The sequence below is a fragment of the Colias eurytheme genome, chromosome 6 (genome assembly GCF_061535395.1).
Source record: "Colias eurytheme isolate Ceu_HAF_F1 chromosome 6, ilColEury1 Martin Lab GWU primary, whole genome shotgun sequence".
Classification (NCBI taxonomy): Eukaryota; Metazoa; Arthropoda; class Insecta; order Lepidoptera; family Pieridae; genus Colias; species Colias eurytheme.
In genome coordinates this window covers 12,307,821-12,321,904 of record NC_142985.1, presented here as the reverse complement: position 1 = coordinate 12,321,904, position 14,084 = coordinate 12,307,821, and the positions used below count along the sequence as shown (strand labels likewise).

Here is a 14,084-nt window from a genome sequence, read left to right as displayed (position 1 = left end):
AACCAAGAATAGGGTCGTTTCGAAGCGCTTCTAAATGAAGTCTAGTTAAGTAAACAATGTTTTAAGTTTGTCCGCCATTTTGCGATGTCATAGGTTAATTTAAAATATGTATAGATGTGAGATTTGTATAATAGAAATAAAATTGTATATATCGAGTAGATATCTATATGCAGCATACCTAGGTACCTAGGAAAATTTTACACAATATAGCTTTTTTAGAAAGTAATAAAAAGTGAAGTCAATGTCCCCTAGTGGGATAAGGGGCAGATGCATTATACATGTGTTTCACTGATCGATTTTCTTTAGGGACAAGTAGGTGATCAGCCTTCTGTATCCTGCCAGACCGAGACTTTTTTTTCTTCGTCTCCACCGGGATTCGAACCCAGGACCCCTCGGTTCTACACTCATGCGTCATCCACTGTACCAAAGAGGCGGGCAAAGCGGAAACGCGGACAAAGTAATATAATGTACCTATATTAACTGCTCTAATTTTCAAAAACTTTGATATAAATCGGATTTCTGGTGAAGTTTCATAAATTAAACAAACTATTGTTTAGCTAGTTTACCTTGTATGATGATAATGTAATTGATATTGTAATTGATTGTAAAAATGTAGGTTGTTTGTGATATGATACTAGGAAATGTCATCAAATCAAACAGAATTGGGAGTCACAAGATTAAGTTACGTTTTCTTATGTTACATTTTTAACATATTATTTGTTTATATGACATATATTTCATTTGTATATATTTCATTTGCTTCTCTTCTCTCTAAGTCTCTACTATGTACTTAACTTTTCAGTCGCCAAGTTTCTGATGAGTTAGGAATCGCGGAAGATTTGTACCTGAAATGATAATTAACAGAATTTTAATTAAAAGTAAGTATTTAAAAGTAGTATTCGTTGTGCTGACTATAAATTAAGTTTTTGAAGTAAAACTTCTTTAGGCGCGACTAGGGAGTAACTCAGATTTTTTTTCTGACGGAAGTAACGCTGTGTAGCTTCCGCCATTTAAAAATAATAATTCTGATTGGTTGTAAGTATATGTCATATACTACACGCTTCTTGACTTATACGCCAGCTAGGGGCAAATATCATAATCAATTAGGATTATTTATTTTCAAATTTTCAAACGGATCAATTGTGAATAGCAAAGTGAATGAAAAATTCAACAGTTTTAAAAACATTATTTTAAATTGCAAAATTTTTTGAAAATCTCTAAATATACTTGTTTATTTATTACTTTTAAAATAAGTAAATTAAAAATAAATTTTCTGACAATTGCGACATTTTATAATATTCAATAACAAGGTTATATTGACATGTGCGTTTTACTTCAATCGCGCGTAAAGGTTACACGCACACACTTTTTTATTATTACTTATGTAGAGTTTGGACCAACCTTATTTCGTAAACATACCGAGCTTTCACAGTACAGGTTTTGCGTAATCTTTTAAAGTGCGAACTGTGAAGGAATGGAATACCTTGCCTGCATATAATATTATATTTTATGAGCTTTCCGCCTGCGGCTTCACCCGCGTTTTCAAAGAAAAACCCGCATAGTTCCCGTTCCCGTGGGATTTCCTGGATAAAATCTAGCCTATGTTGCTCAGTGAAGATGCAGCTTTCTAATGGTGAAAGAATTTTTAGAAATTGAAATCGGTCCAGTAGTTTATGCGTGAAAACCATACATACATAATTACAAACCTTTTCTCTTTTAATTATTAGTATAGATATAGATATAATATTGATAACGATTGATATTTTATATTTTTAAGTTATTGAAGATGCGACTACAATATAAAATTACATGAACTTTAATGTAAAAAGGAAGACAAATACATTATAAAAATTACCTAATACCTTTTATATTTCACCAGTAATAAATATACACCAATTTATTTCACAGCAAAATGAAAATGCATGTTTGAAGCCTCAACTTTAAACTATTTACGTAATACGTAAATTTCCCTTCTCTTTTATCATCAAAGAATTTCATTCATGCCTGTAAAAAGCTGGCTTTTGAAGTGTTTTCCAATGAAATAGTTTTGTTACTATGCACTCCGGCTGACACAATGAGCCTCGTCATTCATACATGAAAATGAATGGAGAGTGCGTTCACCCGTGTGAATATCTTTTAGTATCATATGAATATTATTTTTTTCGAATTATCAAAGTGAATAAATCAAATTTGGACAAAAAATGTCTACACAATAGATATGGTTTTGAGGTTTGTAAAACAGTGACACAGTGTTATATATCATCACTTCACTATCACTACATAGTATAAAACAAAGTCGCTTTCCCTGTCCCTATGTCCCTATGTCCCTTTGTACGCTTAAATCTTTGAAACTACGCAACGGATTTTGATCCGGTTTTTTTTAATAGATAGAGTGATTCAAGAGGAAGGTTTATAGGTATAATAACATCCATTAAATAGTGGAGAAGTATTGTTATTTTTGAGGTTTCTAATGTGATGTCGTAAAAATTACATTTTTTCCGCTTACATTGCAAAGGCAGGCTGAACCCTAAGAGTTTTATCAAAATAATGTACTAAGTATTATACACATTGAAAAGGTCTACAGAAAAGTCCGCGATGGTATATGTCTATCTCTTATGGATAACCCACAATAACTTTTTTTTGTCATTTACTTTTTACGACAAATAATGGCTAATTTTCGATGCGATTTTAACCAATACAGCATTAATCCTTAACCAATTAAATACCTTGAAAACATTGTTCATTTAATATAGACCTATATGGCCCTTTACACCGTATGATTTAAGTGAATATTTTCGAAGATATTACAGATTTAAATAATTTGGAAAATCCAAAAGTGCATAATTTTTTTTTTAAAAAATATTTATTAATTATTATTTTTGTTTATTTAATAACAATTAAACCACATCGAATCAGACCCTGAAAAATGAAAGGGTTCTATTCCTGAGTATACTCAAGCGTAAGAGAAAAAAAAAGACTCGATTAGTAAAGTATTTCGGTCGCTATCGTGTTAACTAGTTTAAATAACAAAAATGACATCAAAAATATCATGAACGTTAAAAATAGTGTTTTTTCTTAATATGTGTGTGTATGTATTATCTTACAAGTGCAATGTATGATACATAAAGACATTTTAAGTTTGAAAAATCAGATGTTTTGCGCGAAGTGACAGTAGTACCCACCTCAACGCTTCGCTTATGAGGCGTGCAAAATTGCGGGACGTAGCGTTTGCGGTACCGGCCGGCCGCCCGGCTATATATTTTATACCCGTGCGAAGCCGTAGCGGGCCACTATGTTTTTATATACAACGTTCACAGTTTTTCTGTAGTGTATTTAGAATCAGCATTGCACCCGTGCGAAGCCGGGGCGGGTCGCTAGTATTCATATAATTTAAAAGATGGAATGCTCTAGCGAACCACCATACACATACAGTGCTCTTACATCCTACTTATCACTACATAGTATAAAACAAAGTCGCTTTCCCTGTCCCTATGTCCCTATGTCCCTTTATACGCTTAAATCTTTGAAACTACGCAACGGATTTTGATGCGGTTTTTTTAATAGATAGAGTGATTCAAGAGGAAGGTTTATATGTATAATAACATCCATTAAATAGTGGAGAAGTACTGTTATTTTTGAGGTTTCTAATGTGATGTCGTAAAAAATTACATTTTTTCCGCTTAAATTGCTAAAGCAGGCTGAACCCTAGAGTTTTATCAAAATAATGTACCAAGTATTATACACATTGAAAAGTTCTACAAAAAAGTCCGCGATGGTATATGTCTATCTCTTATGGATAACCCACAATAACTTTTTTTTGTCATTTACTTTTTACGACAAATAATGGCTAATTTTCGATGCGATTTTAACCAATACAGCATTAATCCATAACCAATTAAATACCTTGAATACATTGTTCATTTAATATAGATCTATATGGCCCTTGACACCGTATGATTTAAGTGAATATTTTCGAAGATATTACAGATTTAAAAATTGCGGGACGTAGCGTTTGCAGCGCTACAGGCCGGCCGCCCGGCTATCTATTTTATACCCGTGCGAACTGCGAAGCCGGAGCGGGCCGCTATGTTTTTATATACAACGCGTTCACAGTTTTTCTGTAGTGTATTTAGTATCAGCATTGCACCCGTGCGAAGCCGGGGCGGGTCGCTAGTAATATCATAAATGCGAAAGTTTGTGAGGATGCATGTTTGTTATTCTTTCACGTAAAAACTATTGGACCGATTACAAAGAAATTTAGTATGTAAAAGTAAGTAGCTGAAGACCCAGAATAAAACATAGGCTTTTATCCCGGAAATCCTACAGGAACGGGACCTATGCGGGTTTTTCTTTTAGAACGCAGGCGAAGCCGCGGTCACAAATCTAGTATTATCTAAATGAGAAATTTTGCAAAATTGATAACACTTTTAAAGAGCAATTATATAGTTTCTTGCCGGCTCTTCTATATAGAAACTACTGCTGTACACACGTAAGAAGTGTAACTTCTTTATGACCTTATTTTTCAAAAAATAATTTACATACTATATGCAACTTTACAGAAATACGTCGAATCACGCGTGGTAGGGATAAGAAAAAGATGGCGCGTAACGGAAAAATGTCACGCGTAACGAAAAAATGTTACACTAATTTTTTTTCCAACCCCGATAAAGAAGTTTCACTTCAATAAAAAAAAATGTGTGCGTGTACTAGTGTACACACGTAAGAAGTGAAACTTCTTTATGACCTTATTTTTCAAAAAATAATTTACTATATGCAACTTTACAGAAATACGTCGAATAACGCGTGGTAGGGATAAGATAAATATGGCGCGTAACGGAAAAATGTCACGCGTAACGAAAAAATGTTACACTAAATTTTTTTCCAACCCCGATAAAGAAGTTTTACTTCAAATATGCTCTAAGTTATAAGTTGAGGTTGCCTTACCTGGCCTTATTCTATCATATTAAAATTTAGGAACATAGTTAAAACATTTTGTTCCAGAAATCATCTCAATAATAATTAAATAACGTAGAGAAAAATGCTATATGAACAAGTAACTTAGTTCAGTGAAAATAGATGTCGCTATACGCTATTGAGTCGAGTTGAATCGCGCTAGTGAAATTTTTTGTTGTATACTGATATAATTTTTGAATGGAAAGACACGACATGAAGAGCTTGGGAGTTTGCTTGGGAGTTTGCTTTTGAGCTTTATAATTTTTGAAAAATCTGACAGATAGTCAGATTTGTATATAATGTAGTAGAAGTGGAAGTTGGAAGGAAGATAACTGAAGGGATTATCATACACGCCAAACTGAGAGAAAAAAGAGGCCGCCATAGAGGTAGAAAGCATTTTGTAGAAAATAAACAATCCTGCTGTTTTTGTAACTAGGTACATATTTATTTTATTATTACTAGCAATGCCCTGCGGTTTCACCCGCATAGATAGCGATATCGTTACAGTGAAAAGTCTACTATAGGTCGGACTATAGGTTTAATTTTTAATCACATGAAAATCACCTTTACCCCGTCCCGCATTACGGCCTTTTTTTTTTTTGTTTTAGTGGGGAAATCTTTCATAGATAGCCACGGCCTCCGGGGCCGTGGGTTATGTTGGATTCCTACCGACCAAAACCCCACTGTGTTCCGTCAAGACGCATATTGGTAGAATTCCTCCGTGACCCCCGCACTACGGCCTGCTCGAACAGTATACAATAATTTAAAAATTCGTTATATCTTTTGAATGGAATATACAATTCTTTTCATTTTAAAAGTATTTTGCTGGTATTGAAACAGTCTATAATAAAACATCATTTAATGGGATAAGGATTAATATATGTGTATGGATATCATGGTTTGATTACTGTCGGCACTTCTATTTACTTTGAAAACGTAAAAAAGTTGTTGTAGTAACATAACTACTGAAGATGGACATATAGTATCGCGGACTTTCTTGTAGATATTGATCCATTCTATAATACCGTAGAACATTTTTTTGTTCTATCTTCAATAGATTCCGCAGCGCACGCGATGACAGAAGTTTTATTGAGGATTTTTTTACACCTTGGGTTACATTATTGCGTTTTTGGTAAGGATCTCTAATATTTTTGAAAATGCAATATAGCCTATGTTGCTCAGTAAAGATGCAGCTTTCTAATGGTGAAAGAATTTTTGAAATCGGTCCAGTAGTTTTTGCGTGAAAACCATACATACATACATACTTACAAACTTTTCCTCTTTATAATATTAGTATAGACTAGCTGTGCCCGCGACTTCGTCCGCGTGGAATAGTGACTGCATAGTAGTTACTACTTACTACTTAACTTTTATTGAATATACATAAGGTAACGGCACCAGTCGTGGACAAGCATCCAGTAATGGACAAAATAAATATAAAATTTAAATATTAAGACCAAAATTAACGTTATATAATTTGAATAAAAGTTTGGTTCATAGGCTATCAAAATACGACACTGAGCGGCGGGTGAAGCACACACGGACATTCCCCCCTGCAGCAGGTCGCAGATCGCTCGCGATACCTCGCGGACTCGATCGCACTGCAGCAGGATACCTCCCGGACATGACACCTTGGACCATCCGGTCCCACCCAGTGCCCCGCCTGTAGTAGCAGGCGGCGTTGCTATCACTGAAAGGGGCCATCGCCCCGAACAGTTACCCCGAAGAATGTGAAGGCTTGCGTGGAAGACCCGAGTAGGACACGACATGGAGAGCTTTGGAGTTTGCTTTTGAGTTTGCTTTATAATTTTTGAAAAATCTGACAGTTAGTCAGATTTGTATATAATGTAGTGGAAGTTGGAAGGAAGGTAACTGAAGGGATTATCATACACGCCAAACTGAGAGAAAAAAGAGGCCGCCATAGCCCATAGGTAGAAAGCATTTTGTAGAAAATAAACAATCCTGCTGTTTTTGTAACTACGCTAGCTCTTCACTCTCGTCGAGGTTAGGCGAGGGAGCGCGAGCACAAGAGTGTAGTCGGAGCCCTCGCGTCACATCGCCGTGCCTCGTCTCGCCTCGTCTGGTCTCCGTCTGGAGTCGGTTTTTGGGCGCGAGTCAAAGGACGCGAGGCGCGAGAGCAGACGAGGCGAGGTGCGGCGTCCACATTCTCGCGTTCAGTCAATCAGTATATAGATGTTATATCATGCATAGATTTTATCCACCATCGCCTTCTTCTCCAACGCTTTTTAACTTTTTAAGTGTGATATACTTTAACAAAATTCATATACGCAAAGACGCATAGAGTTGCGGCACGTGTCACTTCGAGCACGTCCATTATGCTCGCGACACAGAGAGAAATGAACGAAGGCGAGAGTGAAGATGGATACAACCTCGTGTTGTCTCGCCTTGCTTAACCTCGCTAAACCTCGCCTCGCCTAACCTCGACGAGAGTGAAGAGCTAGCATTATACTTTTGTACTTTTATTACAAACTAGCCACCCGCCCCGGCTTCGCACGGGTGCAATGGCGGCCGGCCGGTACCGCCGCAAACGCTACGTCCCGCAATTTTTAAATCTGTATTATCTTCGAAAATATTCACTTAAATAATACGGTGTAAAGGGCCATATAGATGTATATTAAATGAACAATGTATTCAAGGTATTTAATTCGTTAAGGATTAATGCTGTATTGGTTAAAATCGCTTCGAAAATTAACCATTATTTGTCGTAAAAAGTAAATGACAAAAAAAGTTATTGTGGGTTATCCATAAGAGATAGACATATACCATCGCGTACTTTTCTGTAGACCTTTTCAATGTGTACAATAGGTACTTAGTACAATATTTTGATAAAACGCGTAGCCTGCGTTTGCAATGTAAGCGGAAAAATTATAATTATTTACGACATCACATTAGAAACCTCAAAAATAACAGTACTTCTCCACTATTTAATGGATGTTATTATACATATAAACCTTCCTCTTGAATTACTCTATCTATTAAAAAAAACCGCATCAAAATCCGTTGCGTAGTTTCAAAGATTTAAGCGTACAAAGGGACATAGGGACAGAGAAAGCGACTTTGTTTTATACTATTTAGTGATGATGTATGGGCACCCTATGTTGACATAATATTACGGTTTCAATTTCAGAGAGAGAGAGATATAAGTGCCAATTACTAGTTTTCACATCTATTAAATTAATTTTTTTTTATTTTGTAACAGTAAGAACGTCGATTATAAACCAAAGTAATTTTTTTAGAGTAGTGCTTATATTTTTAAAAGGCATCGGCTACACGCTATTTTAATTTAGTCCTTTCGTTTAGAAAATATTCAGGTCCATCTCTTTCAATAAGAAGTTGTAGTTCAGTAATTACAAGCCTGCTGTAGGGTCTATTTTGTAAAGGACCAATATTTTTTTATAGATTTCTTAAGAATTATGTCTAGAGTATAAAAATATGAAAAAGCTCAATATAAAATATTAGTTCAACAAAGCGCGCGTCTATTAATATCGTTGTAATCTTTGTCATTTTAGTTATAGTATGTTGAACTGCTGCAGTAAGGATTTTCTTATAAAATTAACAACCTATCGCCTGCGATCTGTATAGTGTATTATTAGTGTCTGACGCGAGACATCGTGTAAGACCTAATTAATCTTAATTTTGTGACGTTTATTAAGGCTTGTATGACAGGCTATGAATATGCACCAAGTTGATAATTGAGAGCTGAGTTTTGATTTACACTTTACTTCCTTCGAATATACAATCACATCATTATTAGTTTGTAGTTTACTCCTGTTAGAACGTAATATATTCCCCATAAAATCCAACAATGACTATTACTTCCTACGGCCTACTACACACAATAAGATGTGTGATATACAGCTGCTATAATTTAATTCATCTTGCCAACATGTCGTTTTAAACGGAGCGAACGGAACACTACTCTAGAAAGACAAATTAAATTATTTATTATTCTAAGTTGACGAGTGTGAAAATAATTTGTACTTGTAATTACAGCTCCCTCTTGTCAGGCAGAGTAATGCCCTATAATTACATTTTCACTAACCAATTAGTTAAAGGGAATTCGCGTGTATTTTGTGAAGCAACGCCGGCCCTTTGTAAAAATGATCAACGGTACGCCATTAGCTACTGTTGAAACGTTCCGAACGCTGTTTTTAAGTTAAAAAATCTTTAATATACGATGCTTTGTAATTAAAGAAGATGAAAATGCTAAAAGTATTGCCTTTAATGAGAAGCAGTTGGAAAATAATGTTTTAAGGTGTTTTTTATTTGACGTTTTGTAAAGGACCAACAGATTTTTTGAACATTTATTTTGTAAGGTTGGTACTTTAGGGGATTGTTAACAAACATACATATTACTCCTGCAATTTTTATCAAAATGCTATTTTGTGGTTTTACCTACATAAAAAAATATTTTTTTCAGTTTTTTCACTGCTCTGCATGTTGTAGCGTAATGTTAGAGAGCTTTACTCAATAAGTGGCTATCCTAAACTAAATCTATTTGTAGGTATATGTTAGTCGTTTAAGTCAGAAAATATTTATTTTTACTCAGGTTTAAAAGTAGGATCGCTTTCAAGCATTGTAAAAAAGTCCGTTATTTTTTTATCACATAATTAAGTGAGTTATTTTTTTTTATTTTAGACAGCATGGAGGAAGACAAAAATAAAAATAGAAAATATAATGAAACAACGCTGACATCCGCAATTCAAAATATTCTGCAGTCAAAAATGAGTCTTAACACTGTTCACACAAACAATTATAAAGTCCAATATTAATTTTTTATGGTTCCCCTCTTTTGATAATTTCTCATTAATAAATAAATACATAATTATTACTTTCAATATGTTTATATTTTTTATTAATTGTATTTTTTTTTTACTTTTGTGTTAAAAAATAATAAATACTCACTTAATTCGGTTATAACAGAATTAGAGAAGTACTATCACCGAATTATGGTGATTGTCACAGAATTAGACAAGTCATCGCGGTTTGATTAAGCTCATTTTACGCTGAGTTAATTCATATGTGTTTAGATTACACTTGCTCCATTTGATAAATAGAAGATTGTTCCTATTAAAAATAAAAATAAAATTTATAAAGTTTAACCTGTTTTTTTTTTCATATTCTGTTTTGTCACAGAATTAGATGAGTTGACCCTACCTACTGGTACAAATAGATTTGAATATAAGACTGAGCAGTTTATTTGTTAGTTGTTGTTGTACTGTATCTAAAATTCATTCTAAGTTGGATATGTACGTGATCATTGAGTGCTATAGGATTTATGTGTTCACATGGGCGATGGCATCTCTACATAGTATAAAACAATGTCGCTTTCTCTGTCCCTATGTCCCTATGTATGTTTAAATATTTAAAACTACGCAACGGATATTGATACGGTTTTTTTAATAGATAGAGTGATTCAAGTGGAAGGTTTTAGTATATAATTTATTAGGTTGCAGACAAAGAGGGCGAAGCCGAGGGCGGTAAGCTAGTATCTAATAACTATTTGAAATTGTAAACGTATAATTTCATTTTAAAGTAGTTGAGCCCAATTATTAGAATTAAGAGTTTCTAAATTAATATTACAAGACTCATAATACTTAAATAAGTAAAAAAAAGGTAGAGCTTAGCATCTAAAATTTCTCATTGAGCGACTTCCGTCAGCTTAACTGAATAATGAAACTTCAGTTAACATGTTGTCGAATCATAACGTGAATTCTTCACTTTTAATCCCATTGGAGTTGGTATTTTTTATAAAGCCTCACTCAGCTCTACGTTCTTGATGCCAAGAAGCATTCCGCTAATTGAAAGTGAGAGCCGCTGATGAACGAGATATCCGCGGTTAACTCACTCTGATTAATATTACACGAATGATTTCGCGAAGGGCGCCCGGGGACTCTCCCGGGCCGACCTTGCGCCCGCTGGCCTACTTATCCTTGCACCTATTAGCCACTGGCCCTCATTACCTCTCCCACACGAAAGTGTATAACGAGTTTTTGATTTCACTATGCGATCTCAGGATTTTTCAAGGGGCAGGGCTCAGGTTTCGCGCACCTGAAGGCTGCGCAGCCGCGAGTGCGGGGGAGTGGGGATGTGCGAGGGTGGGCAGCGGCGGCGGGGTCAGTCCCGCGCCGAGCGCCGCTCGGGCCGGCCGTGTTTGTCAGTGGGCCGCATGAGCGCGCCGGCGTGCTAGCGCAGCGGGCGCGGGTGTGGTATGCCCGCGCGTCGCCGCCATGGCCCCCATGCTGGCGGCCTTGGCGATCCTCGCCCTCTTGCCCGGTAGGTCTCGTGACGCGCAACAGGCGTCCGCCGCGCCCCCGCGTTTGTTTATCAATCGATGAGCTGAGGTGTTGTGAGTGTGTCCCAGGATGTGGTATCGGTAAGGTAGCTCATCCATGATCGGCCGACTGGAGCGGCACGGGTCGCATGAGAGCACAGCGGGTGGGATGATTATGATGTTACCCTTATCTCCCTTATCGAAGCGTCTCTGTCTTTGTTCAACGTTGATAACTTTATTGTTCACAGTTCGATTCTTTGATTGTTTTCTTAGGAAAGCAGCTAGCCTATTCGTATTCATGGAATTTCATAAAATAATTTTGATATACAGTTACGTCTATGTTACGTATATTAAACTACCTTCATTTACTCAACTAAAATGACATATTTTAATCATCTAGTAAGGACATATAGGACTTAATGTGCCATCTATTATAGTTAGATATAATGTAACGGCACGGTTTAGAGAGTTATAGCCTACCCACAAACGGGGTAATAATAGATTAGGCGTTATACACGAAATGGAAGCTATTTGTTGATGGTGTATGAAAGGTACGATTGAGTGTACATCAATCACGCGACTGTCACGATACTCAGCAATGTTATTTATGCAAAGCAATATTGCTTGCTAATGTGGCACTTTGACAAGTACCCTACTTAATATTGAGTAAATATCACAGCTAAATATAGACACGACTCTACCAACTATAAGGCGAATGGTGTTTGATATAATATAGAGTTAAATGATTAAATCCTTTTTTTAACCAATGCCAATGGACACAAATATTTTTACTAAGATAAAATATTTCTTAGCAAAGCGATAGGTTAAAAAAATTATCACAATATGAAAAATTTCAAAAAATTAAATGGTAGAAAAAAATATTAATGTGGTCGCATTTGAAATCTGCATATGGAAGTGCCTAACTTCAAGTGTTTCTTTATATAAAATTTAATATCTATAATTTAATAACTAAAAGAAGCAAAAGTACCAACTCGAACGCCTAGCTCTATAGTTAAGATTTATCCTATAATAAATTCAGTATTTCAGACAAAGAATAATTTAAAGGATCTGAGTTCTAACAAAAACAAATGGACAGGTTCAGCACTCGTGTCTTTCTTAAGCAAATGAGACGAAAACAAAGCAGTTTTTCCCCAAAGTCATTCCAGAGTTGTGCCAAGTTTGTAAATCCCGAGAAGTCGTTCACTCCATAAAGCTACATTCAAGATTTGATTTCGGCAGTAAAAGGTTTACACGAATCTCTTAAAAACTCCCAGACCCGTCTGAATAATATATGTAGCTGCGTATCACGGGGGCGTCTAGTTTTATAGCGACATAAAATCTAAATTTACAAGTAAAGTTAGACATAGGTTTGAGGTTCAACGAATCTGCAGAGCACTTAGGAATTAAGATCAGGTCAAGGTACGGGATACGTTGCATTAAATATTAATGTTTTTATGTATTACACGAAAAGTGAGAAATATTGTTCCCTATTCTTTTGACTACAAAAGAATAGGGAACAATATTTCTCAGTTTTCTTGTTATTTTCGCTGGTTTTCTAACATTGAATCTTATAGTCAATTGAGAAAATTTTTACCCAAATTAAATTTACTTTTATACCTGATACCCAACGTTCAACGTTCGTTCAACGATATTTCTCAACCATATTTTAGTGTGCATTTTAAATTGAAAATATGATTCATTATTTAAAAATCTTTTTACTCAACAATAAGGTAGAGAACATTTTGATCGTTGCACTCTACCTTAACAATAACTATACTCATAATATCTATTGGTTGTTCATCTATAGCGAGATAAATAAGACGGCTACAATGCTCAAAGTAGGTGCGATAAACGGCACAAAAGAGTAGGATTTACACAAAGGTTTTCAATGCTCTCCTGAAGGCTGTGCATTTATCATTTTCGTGCCATTTACGTCTCATGTTCCGGACAGTCTCGTATTATTTCTGGGCCGAAGAACATCACATTAATCGCTGACATTGTTTTTTGCGGTAATTGGACCGTTGTTCTTATTTTTGTCGGAAAACAAAGGAATGGGAGACACGAGTGAGTAATTCTCGTGGGTTTTTTGATGTTCCTGCCAGCTTCGGCTTTGTAGAGATGTCTTGTTCATTCAAATAATCTAAAATTATTTCAGTCAATTAACCTTTTTGTCTTTGATTTGAGTAGCGATTAGAAATCTGAATCTTTTAGATTAGGTTTTAAAAGATTTCAGGAAGTTGTAATTCGTTCACTAATCTGGCAGTTTCATAAATAAATACGAAAAAATAATGAAAGCCTTGACACTCTTTGGTCAGGGTCTGTAACCGGTCTATACAAAACCACAACCTTCCACGTAGAGCATCATCTAACTCAGCCATCAATTAGTGCCCAAAGATACAAAGAATGTATGTGTTTGTAAAAGTTTTGAGAAAATGGATGAGTTTTAGAACATGATGTAGTCGTGCATAATAGTGCAATCAACAGCAGTGCAAAAAAGGTACAAAATTATCAAGCTATGAAACCACTCAGATGTCCTCATAAACGTTGCTGAGCTTTCAAGAACATTTTTAATGTTTATTTTAAAAGCAAGATAATCAAGATATTATTCCATGCACTAAAACACAAACTTAAGTTATTTCAATAAAAAATAATACTATTTCAATAAGGTAAAAATGCCTGAATTGAAAACTTGGTTGGAAAATCTACCAAGTTTTTAATTCAGAGAGAAAATGAGCTGTTTGTAAAATAACCCGGGTATGTTCTACGTATACAATATTATAATTACCGTACTCCTACATTTATGAGTAGCTTCGCCAAATTTTAACCCTCATTTGTA

The 14,084-nt window shown here is 35.3% G+C and overlaps 1 protein-coding gene across 4 annotated transcripts in view; it reads left to right on the top strand.

Annotated features, from left to right (window-relative positions):
* The first annotated feature begins 11,170 nt into the window (after positions 1–11,170).
* The window catches only part of nAChRalpha6 (nicotinic acetylcholine receptor alpha6), a 78,110-nt gene continuing 75,196 nt past the window's right edge, over positions 11,171–14,084 (top strand). For all 4 annotated transcript variants that reach the window (XM_090103223.1, XM_090103221.1, XM_090103224.1 and 1 more), the window contains exon 1: positions 11,171–11,250. In XM_090103223.1, coding sequence (XP_089959349.1) covers positions 11,205–11,250 — 46 coding nt within the window. In that variant the 5' untranslated portion in view covers positions 11,171–11,204. The remainder of the gene's footprint in view (positions 11,251–14,084) is intronic.